Source organism: Dermacentor variabilis, chromosome 8 (genome assembly GCF_050947875.1).
Source record: "Dermacentor variabilis isolate Ectoservices chromosome 8, ASM5094787v1, whole genome shotgun sequence".
Lineage (NCBI taxonomy): Eukaryota > Metazoa > Arthropoda > Arachnida > Ixodida > Ixodidae > Dermacentor > Dermacentor variabilis.
This window is the reverse complement of record NC_134575.1, coordinates 133,206,129-133,220,878: the sequence shown is the minus strand read 5'-3', so window position 1 is coordinate 133,220,878 and position 14,750 is coordinate 133,206,129. Positions and strand designations below refer to the sequence as shown.

The 14,750-nt window shown below is 50.1% G+C and overlaps 1 protein-coding gene across 2 annotated transcripts in view; it reads right to left on the bottom strand.

The window, feature by feature from the left end:
- Positions 1 to 2,909: 2,909 nt before the first annotated feature.
- The window catches only part of LOC142591281 (uncharacterized), a 99,943-nt gene continuing 88,102 nt past the window's right edge, over positions 2,910 to 14,750 (bottom strand). For both annotated transcript variants that reach the window (XR_012830434.1, XM_075703613.1), the window contains exon 5: positions 2,910 to 3,262. Coding sequence is in view for 1 of the 2 variants with exons in the window: in XM_075703613.1 (XP_075559728.1) it covers positions 3,129 to 3,262 (134 nt within the window). In the remaining variant the exon portion in view is untranslated. The remainder of the gene's footprint in view (positions 3,263 to 14,750) is intronic.

The following is a 14,750-nucleotide window of genomic DNA, read 5'->3' as shown; positions in this document are numbered from 1 at the left end:
AAATTCCTTGTGGTAGCACCTTTGAGCACAGCTTTAAATTAATGCCAGGAAGACATGTAAGACTTTCTTCTAAAGTTTTGACAGTGTGCAAAACACGAACACTGTGCGCAAACAAAGCGGCGGCGATGGGACGAGCACATATTCACCGCAGAGGGGGTAACAACAAATGTCACAGATTTCAGCGGTAAATTTACATGCTCAGTACAACAGCGCCCACACTTGACTGGCATGGGCTGATCAATTACGCTTGGTAGGTCATACTGTGCAGTTCTATAGGAACAATCGTTGAGGGCTCAGTGGGCGCATGAAAAGTCATGACAGAGGATGACGTCATTCTTCCAGTGGATAAGGACGGTGAACAAAAAAGAATTTTGGGGGTGAGCAACATCGACAGGTCCGTACAGAGGCCAGCTACGCGAGACCTACCATCGTCGGCCACCCGAAAACACATAATGCGGTAGAGGTCATAGCTTTCTTCAACTGACAACGGAGGTGAGAGCTCATAACAGAAATATGGGCGCCGGTGTCGACCAAAGCTGTAACACGTAGGCCATCCACTACAACGTTGATCGGGTTCTGGTTGAAAGTGAGCATGAAAAGAGGAATTTGAGGGCAAGTCGTAATAGCACCACCACCTCCAGGAGCTGCATCCGTCAGTTTCCTCAAAGAAAACGGTATGATTATGACGGGGACGGGCAACGGCGTAGGGAAGGTCAGCGAGATGGTCAGCGCCGTGCTGTGTGCCTGCGGCTGTAAAGAGCAGCGGTCGTAGCGTTGTCGGTGGATGTTTCTGGTTCAGCTAGGGCTGGTACCAGGTGATGACTTGGGGTTGCATAGCAGAAACCGGAGAAGCTTGTCGCGAAGGCTAGGGGCAAGAATTTCGGTAATAGCCTGAAATGTGCCCGACACGTCCACATAGGAAGCAAATGGGCTTGCCACCAGACGTCCTCCAAACATTCGGATCGCGATAATTAGGAGTAGGACAATGGCGATGGATAGGGTTGAATGCGTCCGAAAGGTAAATGTCTGGACAGTTCACAGAATAGATGGCTTGAAAGTCTCCGTTTGCCACTTCTTGACAAGCAGCAGTTTGTATAAGTTCGGTTGGGGATCTCTGGGCTCCCATTGCATTAAATATGCAGGCAATGTGGTTTCAATATCGTGCAGAATGATTCGGCTGGTAGGGGAGACTATCACCCGAATATCACCCGAGGTACGACTCGGAAATCTCCACACATGATGCAAGTTCTTTCTTGGCGGCACGCTGCAAACTACAGGTTGGCCAAACAACTCGCGAAGTTTCATCTTACATACGCAGCTGCTTGTGAGAACCCATTCGCTGCTATTGAACTAGGCCTTCGCATTTCCAATTAGATAAAATATGACGTTATATATATGGTTATAAACATGATCGTGTAATGTGCGCTCACGCACTCGTACAGTCAAATCCAGTAGTAAACGTCGTCGTCATCATTGTCAGAAAAGATCCAAGTATCGCGGGATGGAGACATGATGACGGCTGGCATGGCGGCCGCCACTGACGTAGTTTTACCACGGGTAAAAATGCCTAGAGCGATGATTTGGCGGCCGCGGCGGAGCTCCGTCTTGCTGCGAAGCTCCTTCCACTACAACGAAAATGTAACACCGAGGCAGTAACAATAGCAAAACGTATTTGCAATATATTTGCAATGTTATTAAGTGCTCAACTATACGTAGAGAGCGCTAGTCAGATAAAAAGCGTCTTCTCCATCGACGTGCATCTATACGAGTAATGCAGCGAAAATATTTGTGTGTATGTTCGACGTATCTTTAGGCACTTCATATTTATTTTCCTATTTTTGCACTTATTTAATCATATTATGCCCCATGTACACAGGGAAGTTGAAAACATTAAAAGTGCGTCTCATCCTATGTATTCTAGTCTACACTGGCCCAAGATTGTGTGACTGTGGAGTCAGTGAGGTAGATTGGGAAATGCTCACCTTTGCTTTTATTTATTTCTTTAATAATATAACCAAACAATTCAGAAAACGATGAGATTCAACGTGCAAACGCGCCCTTCGTCCTCCCTCTTCTAGCCATCTCTGGTAAAAGACAACGTATTCGTAAGATCCGTGACGCAGATTAAAAAATGTGCACCGCAAATAAGATTAAATTTCCCTAAACATTGCGCATCATATTCGAAATCATTTGATACTTCGAAGTAGTTGTTGCCTCACCTAAGCAATGATTGAGATTACTCTTCGTCTTTCCCTTCACGTTAATGGGGTTGTAACAACATGGCATGGCTACTGTACTCTCCTAGACTTTGCATTGCTCGTAAAGCAAGAAAAAATTTTGAAATTTTACTTCCCAACATTGCGAAATGATTTTGGTACGTTAAATTTAGGGTCCCGCATGAATAAAGAAATAGATATTGTAATTATCATTTAAGCCTGCAAGTATTCTCAAATATGCAAATGTGCTACACCATCAATCGTAAATGACCTAGCATATCACTTCTGAGATTTCCGACATCGTGATGCTGCTCGCCTCGGCACCCGCCCCCGAGCTCCAGCGTAGCTCTAGCGCACACAAAGCGTACGTCTCCGGTCAAGCTGAAGTGTCCGCACAAAGGGTCACATTGTTCACAATTCCTTTTGTTTATTTTCCGTTGTTGTGGTAAACATCTTTTGAGTTCTTTACTGTAGAGGAGTAAAAAAAATGTCATGTCATAAAAAACTGAACCACCGTTGAAGGTCCATTTCTCTCTTAGGAGGGGCACAAAGAGACATCTACTAAGCATTGCACAGGGGCGTTCTACGGAAAACCAACTTTTAGCATCATTTATGTAAAAATTCGTTCAGCAGAATTACTTGGATTTGCTATGTTATGTGAAGTAATGTACTGCAGTGGAGCTGCTTAGTGTACTCATTCAAACAGGACTGCTGAATCTGCCTTTATATATTTATCTATAATTTTTGTGTGTTGTCCACTACTGACTAATCAACTTGACGCAGCGGTGAACGTGTTGAAATTCTTCTAAGTTGAACGTCAAAAATTTATCGTTCCTTTATTTCTCAATATTAACACAAAGACAAGCTGTTCTTATGTGATCATGAAATTTCCAAAACGAATAAACAAATGTATTATAAGCAAGTATTTTCATAAACTTGATAATGCCTTTTCCTTGGACACAAGTAGTCGTACTCTCTTTTGCAATTTTGCGACGGTCCTTCGCCCACCGTCGCATTCCAGATGTGAATTTCGCATTTGGGTATTCCTGAAAATGAGCACAGTTTCAGTTAGGCCTTTCTAACGCAATTTGAAGAGCGAAAAATTAAAATCACTGGTAATTTCGAAAACACTGGTGGAACCATAAACAATAGGGATTTCAAGTGCTTCATTCCATCAAATGATAAAACGAGCATTCTCAGACCGTATCCATCGTATAAATCTCAAATATCATAATTTTTTTCAGTTTTGTTTTGTTTTTCTTTAAGTGTACACAAATAACCTGGTATTTAAAATAAATCGAAAATGTTAGAGCAGATTTCAACAAAAAAAAAACCTTTGGCAGAGCCCACTTCACGATGGCTGTCAACGATAATGCGTTTAGCTTTAGGTTATTATAGCGACATAACGCCGTGCCAAAATCCAAATTAGTTGTTTATGATGCGTACACGCAGGCGGACACCTTTTTCGCGCTTGCTTGAGAACTAGGCGGTACATGGAGTCGATGCCGCGAAGCCTGCCTGTGGCATCAAAAGCACATGGCGCATGCTGCGTTCGAACGCTAAGAGACGTGATGCGGCAACTGGTCTCTTCTATCGCGCATCTTTTTGCACCCACGGCGCCGTCTACTGGTGCTCTTCAGAATTCCGCTCGTGATCTTCGAGACAATGAGCGTGGCGTGCTTGTGCAGGCAAACAATGATGATCCTTCCCTCGCTTTACGCACACCAATGGCACATAGTTATTGGCCCAAGTTGGCGCGACGTTCATTGAAAAACAGCATACACCCTCTGCACTGAATCAGCCAGCTAAAGCATCGGATTGCAGTTCTTCAGGAGCGCTTGTGACGTGGTTTCGATTATGCGCAGCATCAGGGAAATTTAAGAGATCTTTTTTGTCATTGTAGAGTGGCAGATTCCTAGTGGCACATGTGTATTGGCCCATATCAGCATCAGAATATTATTCAGATACTTTCATTACAGAGTGGCACACACTTACTTACTGATACCCACTGACGAAAGTTGCAATTAAATAGGTTCATTGAAAACCAGCAGAAATCACGTGGAACACAACCAGTGCTACAAGTAGGAGTTAAAACGCTTCTTTGAACACCGGCCCTACCCAGCCAGGCATCTACAATGATCCATGTCGGCGTACACATTGTACGCCGACATATGTACCGACATATGTACACATTGCTACGTTCTTGATGACCCATTTGTTCCGACTGTTGCTTTCGAACGCTGCAACCTCAGCACAGCAGCGCGGTTCGCTTTCTAATCGACCCTGAGCTACCAAGTAATCCAGATAGGAGGAAAAATGGTTAGATGGAAACAAACATACGTACATACAACTACATATGAAGCCCCCGAAAAGAGCTTGAGGTACCCTGAGAATGCTAAAGCGATAAACATAAACTGAGCAAGTGCGAATCCAAACAGTTGAATTTTAAGCGATTACTGCATTAGCTGACAACAACGTTCAGACAATCATTCGCTCGTCTGAGCAGCACCGTTGGTCAAATCGGTTGTTTTATTCATCAGCTAAAGACAAGAGCTAAAAAAAAAACTGGAAACATATTTCGAACGCCGCGTGAAATTTTTCGTAAATACTTGTCTTTGATTTTTTGTGTGCAGTATTTAAACGAATAGATAATTAGACGGTTGTTTGTGGGTACTGTCATATGTAAGAGGCAGGGGACACAAAAAGAAAAGAAGAGGACGATGTGCGCCGACCGGTCCGAACAGCACGAGCCCTCCAGGCGCGTGACCCGAGGTGTGATCTGGGAAGAAGCGGCGCCAAGGTGGGTTTATCGACGTGGCTCTGGGCCAAGAAGGTTGGAGCAGCAGCTTCGTACTGGCGACGGGACCCATGGAGGTTCGGAGAGACCCGTGACGCCGGCGACCCAAGGTGTGGCCGTCGACCTCGGCGACGTTCGAGCGAGGCTCCCTGGACCTGCTGCAGCCTTCCACGGCCGTGCCGGGCACTCCAGGAAGTGGATCCACCTTCTTCGGCAGACCAGCACGGACGATAGTCCCCGGGGCTTTTCGTCGTCCGCACTCGCAGAGTCAGCGGCGGAGCCCGGTGTTAGGCCTTGCCAGGCAAGCCTGAGCGACGTCACCGACATAGTTCGGGACGCCGTCATCCGAGACGGAGGATCTGGCCGGCCGATACCAAGGAAACGAAACTTGCGCAGTCGGCGGGAGCATTGACGATGACCAAGAGCCAACGCACATCGGACCTGGAAATGTGCACCACGACTGAACTTTGTAAGAACGTTCCTTTTGTAAGCGTGCAGCCATAGGCCAGGGTTGCCGGACATTCGCGCGGAACGCGCTAAGGACAAACGTAGCAGAGAATAAGGACATATTTAGGCTACACAAGTCGGGAGTTTTGTCTTTGTCAGTTGAGCTTTGAGTTAAATTTTAAGTGTTTTATTTTGAGTTTGCTCTTAGTAAAATCTGTTTACTGTGCTCGCCTGTGTCTCCCGAGTCCATCGCTCCCCGCAACATCCGCGTGACGCAAAGTGGCGAGCCTTCCAGAATTTTGACACGTGTGCTTATCTTTATCGGGCGACCACGTTTCGCCGCTTAACAACTGTAATCGCACAGCGACGGACGCGCCTGCATGTATCCGACGTTTCTGGAAAGTTATCGATGCTTCTACCCGGCTGTCTGTTGTCGCCGAACCTTGTGTTATCTAATTTCATCGCGTAACGCGAATGGTGTAGAACTTTGTGGAAGGCACGCGGGTCCCAACGATTAGTCTGGAACATTCGACGACTGCTCTATAAAAGCCGACGCGCTTGACCCGCTGATCAGATTTTCGACGATCGCCGACTCTGTTCGCCGCTTTCGTTGTGCTATAAGTGTGGCCTGTTTTGTGGGCACAGGTTCGCCCAATAAAATCTAGTTTTGCCTTTCACAGTATTGCTACTGTGTTCTTAACGTCACCACCACGTGACATCTGGTGGAGGTGCTTGTGCGTTCATGTACCGAACGCCCCCGCAAAGCCGCGATCCAAGCCCGAAGCCCGAGGACAGAACCAACATCGCCCAAGACCAGCGTGCTACCCGCAGACTGCAAGGACTGCCTCCAGAGCACGGAATTCTACCTGAGACGACAAAGAAGATCGTGGTCAAGACAACCCCAATGGCTGCCCCAGCGTCCCCCGTTATCCTACAACAACCTCGGGACCCACCAACCTTCCATGGAGCAGCGACTGAAGACCCGGAATCAAGGCTGGAGACCTACGAACGAATCGCAACATTCAACAACTGGGATTCCGACGAGAAGCTGCGGCATGTCTACTTCACCTTAGAAGACACCGCCAGAACTTGGTTTGAGAACAGGGAATCGACCTTGACCACGTGGGACCTGTTCCGTACCGGCTTCCTACGCACCTTTACAAGCGTCGTGCGCAAGGAAAGGGCTGAAGCTATGCTGGATGCCCGAGTGCAGCTGCCAAACGAGAACGTCGCCATCTTTACGGAAGAAATGAGCCGTTTCTTCCGCTACGCCGACCCGGATATGGCCGAGGAGAAGAAAGTCCGCTTACTGATGCGTGGTGTAAAGGAGGAACTTTTCGCCGGGATGGTAAGAAGCCCACCGAAGACCGTCGAAGAGTTTCTTCGTGAGGCGACGAACATTGAGAAGACACTCGAGATCCGGAACCGGCAATTCGATCGCCGCACGAACTATACAAACTACGCCGGGGTTCAATCACTGGCCACCGACGATCTACGGGAGACTATCCGAGCTGTCGTGCGGGAGGAGCTACAAAAGCTGTTCCCATCATCAGAGCCTCAAGTGGCTGCGATTGCCGACGCCGTGCGTGAGGAGCTCCAACAACAGCTTGGAGTAGCCCCTGAATCGCCGCAGCCTGAGCCGCAAGCGATGACCTACGCCGCCGTCGCGCGCCGTCAAGGTCCCCCTCCGCGACCGCGCCAAGGCCCTGTCATGCCGCAGTTTCGTCGTCCGCCGCCGCCGCAGCCAGCATGACCACCCGTCGTCCAGCGCCCCTACGCGAGGAAGACGGACATTTGGCGCGCTCCTGCCCACCGCCCGCTCTGCTACCACTGCGGAGAAGCGGGTCACGTCTACCGACGATGTCCATACCGGGAGATGGGACCGCGAGGTTTCGCTGTGAACGCTCCGCGCCCGCAGCAAGGTGAACGACCCCGGGATATCGCCGACTACCTCGCCGCTACTCAGTGGAGCTCTCGACGACCATCGCGTTCGCCATCACCAGGCCGCTACCTGTCGCCGCAGCGCCGACCATACACTGGCCCAGCCCGGGGCCGTTCAGCGAGCCCATATCTGGAAAACTAAAGGCAGCAAACCGATGGAGGTGCGGTTGCTGTTCGTCGAACTGACGAAGATCCTTCGCCACCGACGAAGACGCCGAAGAAACCATCTCGACGACATAATAACGACACGCCGCCGTCCCGAGGAAGTCAGGAAGTCAAGACTACACCGACGGAAGACGACTTGACGATGCGACGTACCAGCTTCAGTTCAACACGACGCAGCCGTGATCCGACGCCAAGACCCAACTGCAATGCAAGACAAAGAACCACCGACCTCGACGTGCTTCTAGACGGCCACGCAGTAACCGCCTTTGTCGACACAGGCGCCGATTACTCAGTCATGAGTGGACACATCGCCGTCCAGTTAAAGAAGGTTAAGACTGCATGGGAAGGCCATCAAATTGGGACCGCTGGAGGACACCTGATTACGCCGACAAGAATGTGCATGGCAAGAATTACCATTCACGACCGCACTTACCCTGTCACCTTCGTTATCCCCCAACAGTGTTCACGAGACGTCATTCTCGGCATGGACTTCCTTAACCAACACGGCGCAGTCATCGACCTGAAGTCGAAGTCGAACTTCAGCCACGAGTTCAAGCACATCAACAAGGGCACGACGATCGCATACATCGAGGAAATTCTGGAAAACAGCAATGCGTTTGTCCTCTCGGATTCCGCCGCATCTACCCCGACGACCTTAGTTCCCGAGCCAGACTTCGACAGAAATCCAAGTCTCCCGGCGATTAAGCAACAACAGCTCAGAAGTCTACTTCGACGATACAAAGAGTGCTTTTCGACGTCATCAAGGATTCGACGAACCCCAGTCGCAAAGCATCGCATAATAACCGAAGAGGGCGCTCGACCTCTCCGCCAGAGCCCATACCAAGTTTCGACGCGAGAACGCGAAGCTATAAGGCACCAAGTCGACGAAATGCTGCGCGACGACATCATCCAGCCGTCCGAAAGCCCGTGGGCATCTCCTGTAGTCTTGGTGAAAAAAAAGGACGGAACCCTGTGTTTCTGCGTCGATTATCGTTGTCTGAACAAGATCACGAAGAAGGACGTATACCCTCTCCCACGGATAGACGACGCACTGGATCAGCTCTGCAACGCTAAATACTTCTCGTCAATGGACCTCAAGTCTGGCTATTGGCAAATAGAAGTCGACGAAAGAGATCGCGAAAAGACGGCCTTCATCACCCCAGACGACCTCTACGAGTTCAAGGTTATGCCATTGGGACTGTGCTCGGCGCCTGCAACGTTCCAGCGCGTGATGGACACGGTTTTAGCAGGATTGAAGTGGCAGACCTCTCTCGTTTACTTGGATGACGTCGTCGTCTTCGCCGGAAATTTCGACGATCACCTGAGGCGGCTTGCGACAGTACTAGAGGCCATCAAGTCATCAGGGCTGAATTTGAAGGCGGAAAAGTGCCGATTTGCTTACGATGAGCTTTTGTTTCTAGGCCACGTCATCAGCAAATCAGGAGTACGCCCCGACCCACCGAAGACAGCTGCCATCGCAAAGTTCCCGCAGCCAACCGACAAGAAGGCAGTGCGCAGATTCCTTGACATGTGTGCCTACTATAGGCGCTTTGTCAAGGACTTTTCACGCATCGCGGAGCCGCTAACACCTCTAACCAAATGTGATGTCGAGTTCAAGTGGGAAACGCCGCAGGCCAAGGCATTTCAAGAACTCAAACGACGCATGCAGTCGCCGCCGGTACTTGCACAATTCGACGAGGACGCCGATACCGAAATCCACACTGACGCCAGTAGCCTAGGCCTCGGTGCCGTCCTAGTTCAGAGGAAAGAAGGACTTGAACGGGTGATATCGTATGCTAGCCGGTCGCTGTCGAAAGTGGAAAGCAATTATTCTACGACTGAAAAGGAATGCCTCGCCATCATTTGGGCTACAGCTAAATTCCGCCCTTACCTCTATGGCAGGCCATTCAAAGTCGTCAGCGACCACCACGCGTTGTGTTGGCTAGCTAACTTAAAGGACCCTTCAGGACGGCTGGCGCGGTGGAGCCTCAGACTACGAGAATATGACATCACGGTAATGTACAAGTCCGGAAGAAAACACTCCGACGCCGACTGCTTATCACGCGCCCCCATCGATCCCCTGCCGCAAGACGACGAGGACGACGACGCCTTCATTGGGATAATAAGCGCGGAAGACTTCACTAAACAGCAACGAGCAGACCCGGAGCTAAAAGGCCTCGTCGAGTATTTGGAAGGGAACAGACGTTGTCCCTAGGGCATTTAAGCGCTGGTTTTCTTCGTTCACACTACAAAACAACGTGCTCGTGAAGAACTTCTCACCAGTCCGCGGCAGCTACCTTCTTGTTGTACCCTCAGTGCTGCGTCCAGAAATACTGCACGCCCTACACGACGATCCAACCGCTGCGCACCTGGGGTTCTCCCCGACGCTGTCGAGAATACAGAAAAGGTATTACTGGCCGCGTCTGACCGCCGACGTCGCCCGTTACGTCAAGACATGCCGAGACTGTCAACGACTCAAGACACCACCGACAAGGCCAGCAGGATTACTACAGCCGATCGAACCTCCTCGCCGACCATTCCAGCAGATTGGAATGGATTTGTTGGGGCCGTTTCCGATGTCAACATCCTGGAATAAGTGGATCGTCGTGGCGACGGACTATCTCACCCGCTTTGCTGAAACTAGAGCTCTACCAAAAGGCAGCGCAGCCGAAGTGGCGAAATTTTTCGTCGAGACCATCCTGCTGCGACATGGTGCTCCAGAAGTCCTCATCACCGACAGAGGAACGGCTTTTACAGCAGAGCTCACCCAGGCCATTCTGCAGTATAGCCAGACAAGCCACAGGAGGACGACTGCCTACCATCCGCAGACGAATGGTCTGACGGAGCGCCTGAACAAGACCCTCGCCGACATGCTAGCAATATACGTCGACGTCGAGCACAAGACGTGGGACGCGGTCCTGCCGTATGTAACCTTCGCTTACAACACGGCAGTGCAAGAAACAACACAGATCACGCCGTTTAAGCTGGTTCACGGCAGGATGCCGACAACGACGCTCGAGGCCATGCTGCCCCACGTCACTGACGAAGAGAATGTTGACGTCGCTAGCTATCTGCAGCGCGCCGAAGAAGCCCGACAGCTCGCCCGCCTACGGATCAAGAACCAACAGAGGACCGACAGCCGACACTACAACCTCCAACGACGCTTCGTCGAGTACCAGCCCGGCGACCGTGTTTGGGTTTGGACACCGATCCGCCGACGAGGTCTGAGTGAGAAACTATTGCGCCGCTATTTCGGACCCTACAAGGTCATTCGACGTATTGGCGCACTGGACTATGAGGTCGTGCCAGACGGAATTTCGCATTCACAGCGGCGCCGCGCACGATCTGATGTGGTCCACGTGGTGCGTCTGAAACCCTTTTACGGAGGCTGACGAACTTCCTTATTTTATTGCTTTCTTTGCTACGGGTGTTTTTCTTTATTACTTTCGTTTGTATGCAGCATCGGGTCGATGCTTTTTAAGTGGGGGGTATTGACACGTGTGCTTATCTTTATCGGGCGACCACCTTTCGCCGCTTAACAACTGTAATCGCACAGCGACGGACGCGCCTGCATGTATCCGACGTTTCTGGAAAGTTATCGATGCTTCTACCCGGCTGTCTGTTGTCGCCGAACCTTGTGTTATCTGATTTCATTGTGTAACGCGAATGGTGTAGAACTTTGTGGAAGGCACGCTGGTCCAAACGATTAGTCTGGAACTTTCGACGACTGCTCTATAAAAGCCGACGCGCTTGACCTGCTGATCAGATTTTCGACGATCGCCGACTCTGTTCGCCGCTTTCGTTGTGTGCTATAAGTGTAGCCTGTTTTGTGGGCACAGGTTCGCCCAATAAAATCTAGTTTTGCCTTTCACAGTATTGCTACTGTGTTCTTAACGTCACCACCACGTGACAATATAATGCTTACTAGGATACGTCTCAGGATAGAATCCTTGCTAGGATACGTTCCAGGATAGAATCATTACTAGGATACGTCCCAGGTTAGAATCCGTACGAGGACACCACCCAGGATAGAATCCGTACTAGGATACGTTCGAGGATAGAATCCCTTCTAGGATACGTCCCAAGATAGGATCCGACCCAGGTTATTTCCAGGATTATATTTCCGCCCTGTTACTGATGTTGCTGGTTTATAGATCGAGTGGGAACGTTTGGAGGCGATAGCCAAAGATTTGAACCTGTGAAAGGAAAAGACGATGAAGTTCTTCGAATGTGCTCAACAAGAAAAAGAAACGAAGCACGAACGAGCGCACGAGCAGCACGAACGTGTGAAGAGCAGAAACGAGAAAAAAATTTTAGAATTGACGATAAGGTTAGCAGAGATGGGCATGGGCTCTCGTGAAGGCACGAGTACTCCTGGATCGGCGTCATCCGACTCCCCTGCTTCCAGGCCGAAACAGATTTGCCCTAGGATATCGATGGCACCTTTCAATGAGCGGAGGGATGACCTAGATGCGTATGCATCGGTTCGAAAAAATAGCAAATGGGCAAGGCTGGGAGAGAAGCGAGTGGGCTAACGCCTTGAGTGTATGTTTAGTGGGCGAGGCTCTTAGTGCGTTTGGGCGTACGCCAGCCGAGGAGTCATTAGACTATGACAAGGTAAAGAAAACTTTATTGCGAAGATTCAGGTTTACCGCCGAACGGTTCCGAGAGAAGTTTAGGTCTCATGAGCCTGAAGACTCAGAAACAGGCAAGCCTTTCGCGTGTCGGCTAACGAACTATTTTGAGAGGTGGATAGAGCTCTCCGATACGGACAAAGCGTATCAAGGGGTTCGCAACAAGATCGTGGGTGAGCAGTTTCTTGCCAGGTGTAACAGCAGTTTGACGATATTCCTCAAGGAGAGAAAACTACAAACTGTGGAGCAGATGACAGAACAAACAGATCAGTTCGTAGAGGCACGGGGATTGAAAAATTTAGGAAAGAGGGACAATGATGCGCGCACAACATCACACGGAGAAATGAAGAAGCAGGGTCAAATCAGTAGACGAAGGGAACCCGGGAAATGTTTTCTGTGCACCCGGTTAGGTCATGCAGCGCTGAACGGCCGAGTGAGAGATAATCGTCCCGAAACACTGGTGGTTTGCCAGTTGTGCCAAAAGAAAGGTCACAAGGCAGACGAATGCAGGACTAGGTCCATTGATAAATCGGCATGCTTCGTGAGGTCAAGAGAGGACGGACACATAGAGCAGGACATGCCTGTAGTGGAAGGCAAGGAACAAGGATGCAAAGCTACAGTCTTGAGAGACACGGCAACCAATACCATTTTAGTGAGGTGGAGTCTAGTGCCACCAGAAAGCATGACCAGGCACCTTAAACCAGTAATCTTGGTAGATAAGTCCTTTAAATATCTGCCAGAGGCACGGATGACGTCATCGTCATTCGTCATCCGTGCCTCTGGCACGGATGACGAATGTTGACACCCTTTGTTACAGGGCTAGTCACAGCTAGATGTGTGGAGGACCCCTTTGTGATTTGATTGTGGGAAATGTACCTGGGGTAAGGAGAGCACACGACCCAGATCCAAGTTGGAAGAGAAAAAGGAAGGACGTTGAAAAGAAAGAACATTCAAAAACGCAAATAGAGGGGACGCAAGAGTCAGATGTAGCTGCTGCAGCAAAGACACGAGCAAGCAATAGTAAGACCAAACCCCCGACAGCTTTGCAGGTTAGAACCATTAAGGGATTAAATGTAACGGCTGCAGAATTTGAAAACTTCCGAACAAAGATGAATCAATAAAAAACTGTGAGCTAAAGATAGGAAAACTGGTGCGAAGGAAAAGGAGTAGGACAGTGGTGGAGTTTATGACCTATTATTCCGGAACTGTACGTTCAGTTCAGGTCAGGAAGTACTACAGTTGATGATCCCGAAGGAGCTGAGGGACACAATACTGAGGATAGGGCACGATAGTGATAAAGCAGGTCACAAAGAAGTAAGGAACGCATAAGAAAGGATCACAGAAGAGTTTTTTGAATCGGGGTGCACAGTGACGCGAAGTGCTATGTGAAGTCATGTGATGTATGCTAAACGAAGGTAACTAAGGGACATGTAAAAAAGTATGAACAGAAGAAGGAGATAGAAAGGGGGAAGAACGAGCAGAAGACTAGAGTTTACATGATGACTGCAGAAGGGAAAGACCACGGGGAAGTGCACAGTTATATTGGTGAGAAGGCCTTGGGGGTAGAGAGGGTTAGGGCGAACCAAGCTCTAGCGGCAATACAAGTAGAGATGTTAAAGAAGTTGATTCATAAGTTCGAGGAAGTGTTTACAGACCTCCCAGGGCTGACAGAAATAGCGCCGTGTGGGCTATAGTAGTACTAGGGTGGATTTCATGAGTAGGGCGTTGGAGTGAAGAAAGGTCAAGAGTGTAACGCGGACGATTAAGTGCACATGTGTAAAGTGGTGAGAACAATGGACTCGCAAACGTTGTGAACTCTGCATGTGGGGAAATATGCGTGACAGTGTGGTGATGTGTGTGAGCCACGAGAACGCGAAGAAAAAGCACCCAAGTCACAGCGGGAGAGTCAAATTCGCCACCACAAAGACCGACAGAAGGCAGCTTTTTGAAAAAAAAAAAGCTTCTGAAAAGGGGCCCTATGTCATATCTAAAGGCAGGGGACACAAAAAGAAAAGAAGAGGACGATGTGCGCCGACCGGTCCGAACAGCACGAGCCCTCCAGGCGCGTGACCCGAGGTGTGATCGTGGGAGAAGAGGCGCCAAGGTGGGATTATCGACGTGGCTCAGGGCCAAGAAGGTTGGAGCGCCAGCTTCGTACGGGCGACGGAACCCATGGAGGTTCGGACAGGCCCGTGACGCTGGCGACCCAGGGTGTGGCCGTCGATCTCGGCGACGTTCTAGTGAGGCTCCGTGGACCTGCTGCAGTCTCCCACGGCAGTGCCGGGCACTCTAGGAAGTTAATTCCCCTTCTTCGGCAGACCAGTACGGACGATAGTCCCCGGGGCTTTTCGTCGTCCGCACTCGGAGAGCCCGGCGGAGCCCGGCGTTAGGCCTAGCCAGGCAGGCCTGAGCGACATCACCGACATAATTCAGGACGCCGGCATCCGAGACGGATGAGCTGGCCGGCCGATACCAAGGAAGCAAAACGTGCGGAGTCGGCGGGAGCACTGATGGTGACCAAGAGCCGACGCACATCGGACTTGAAAAAGC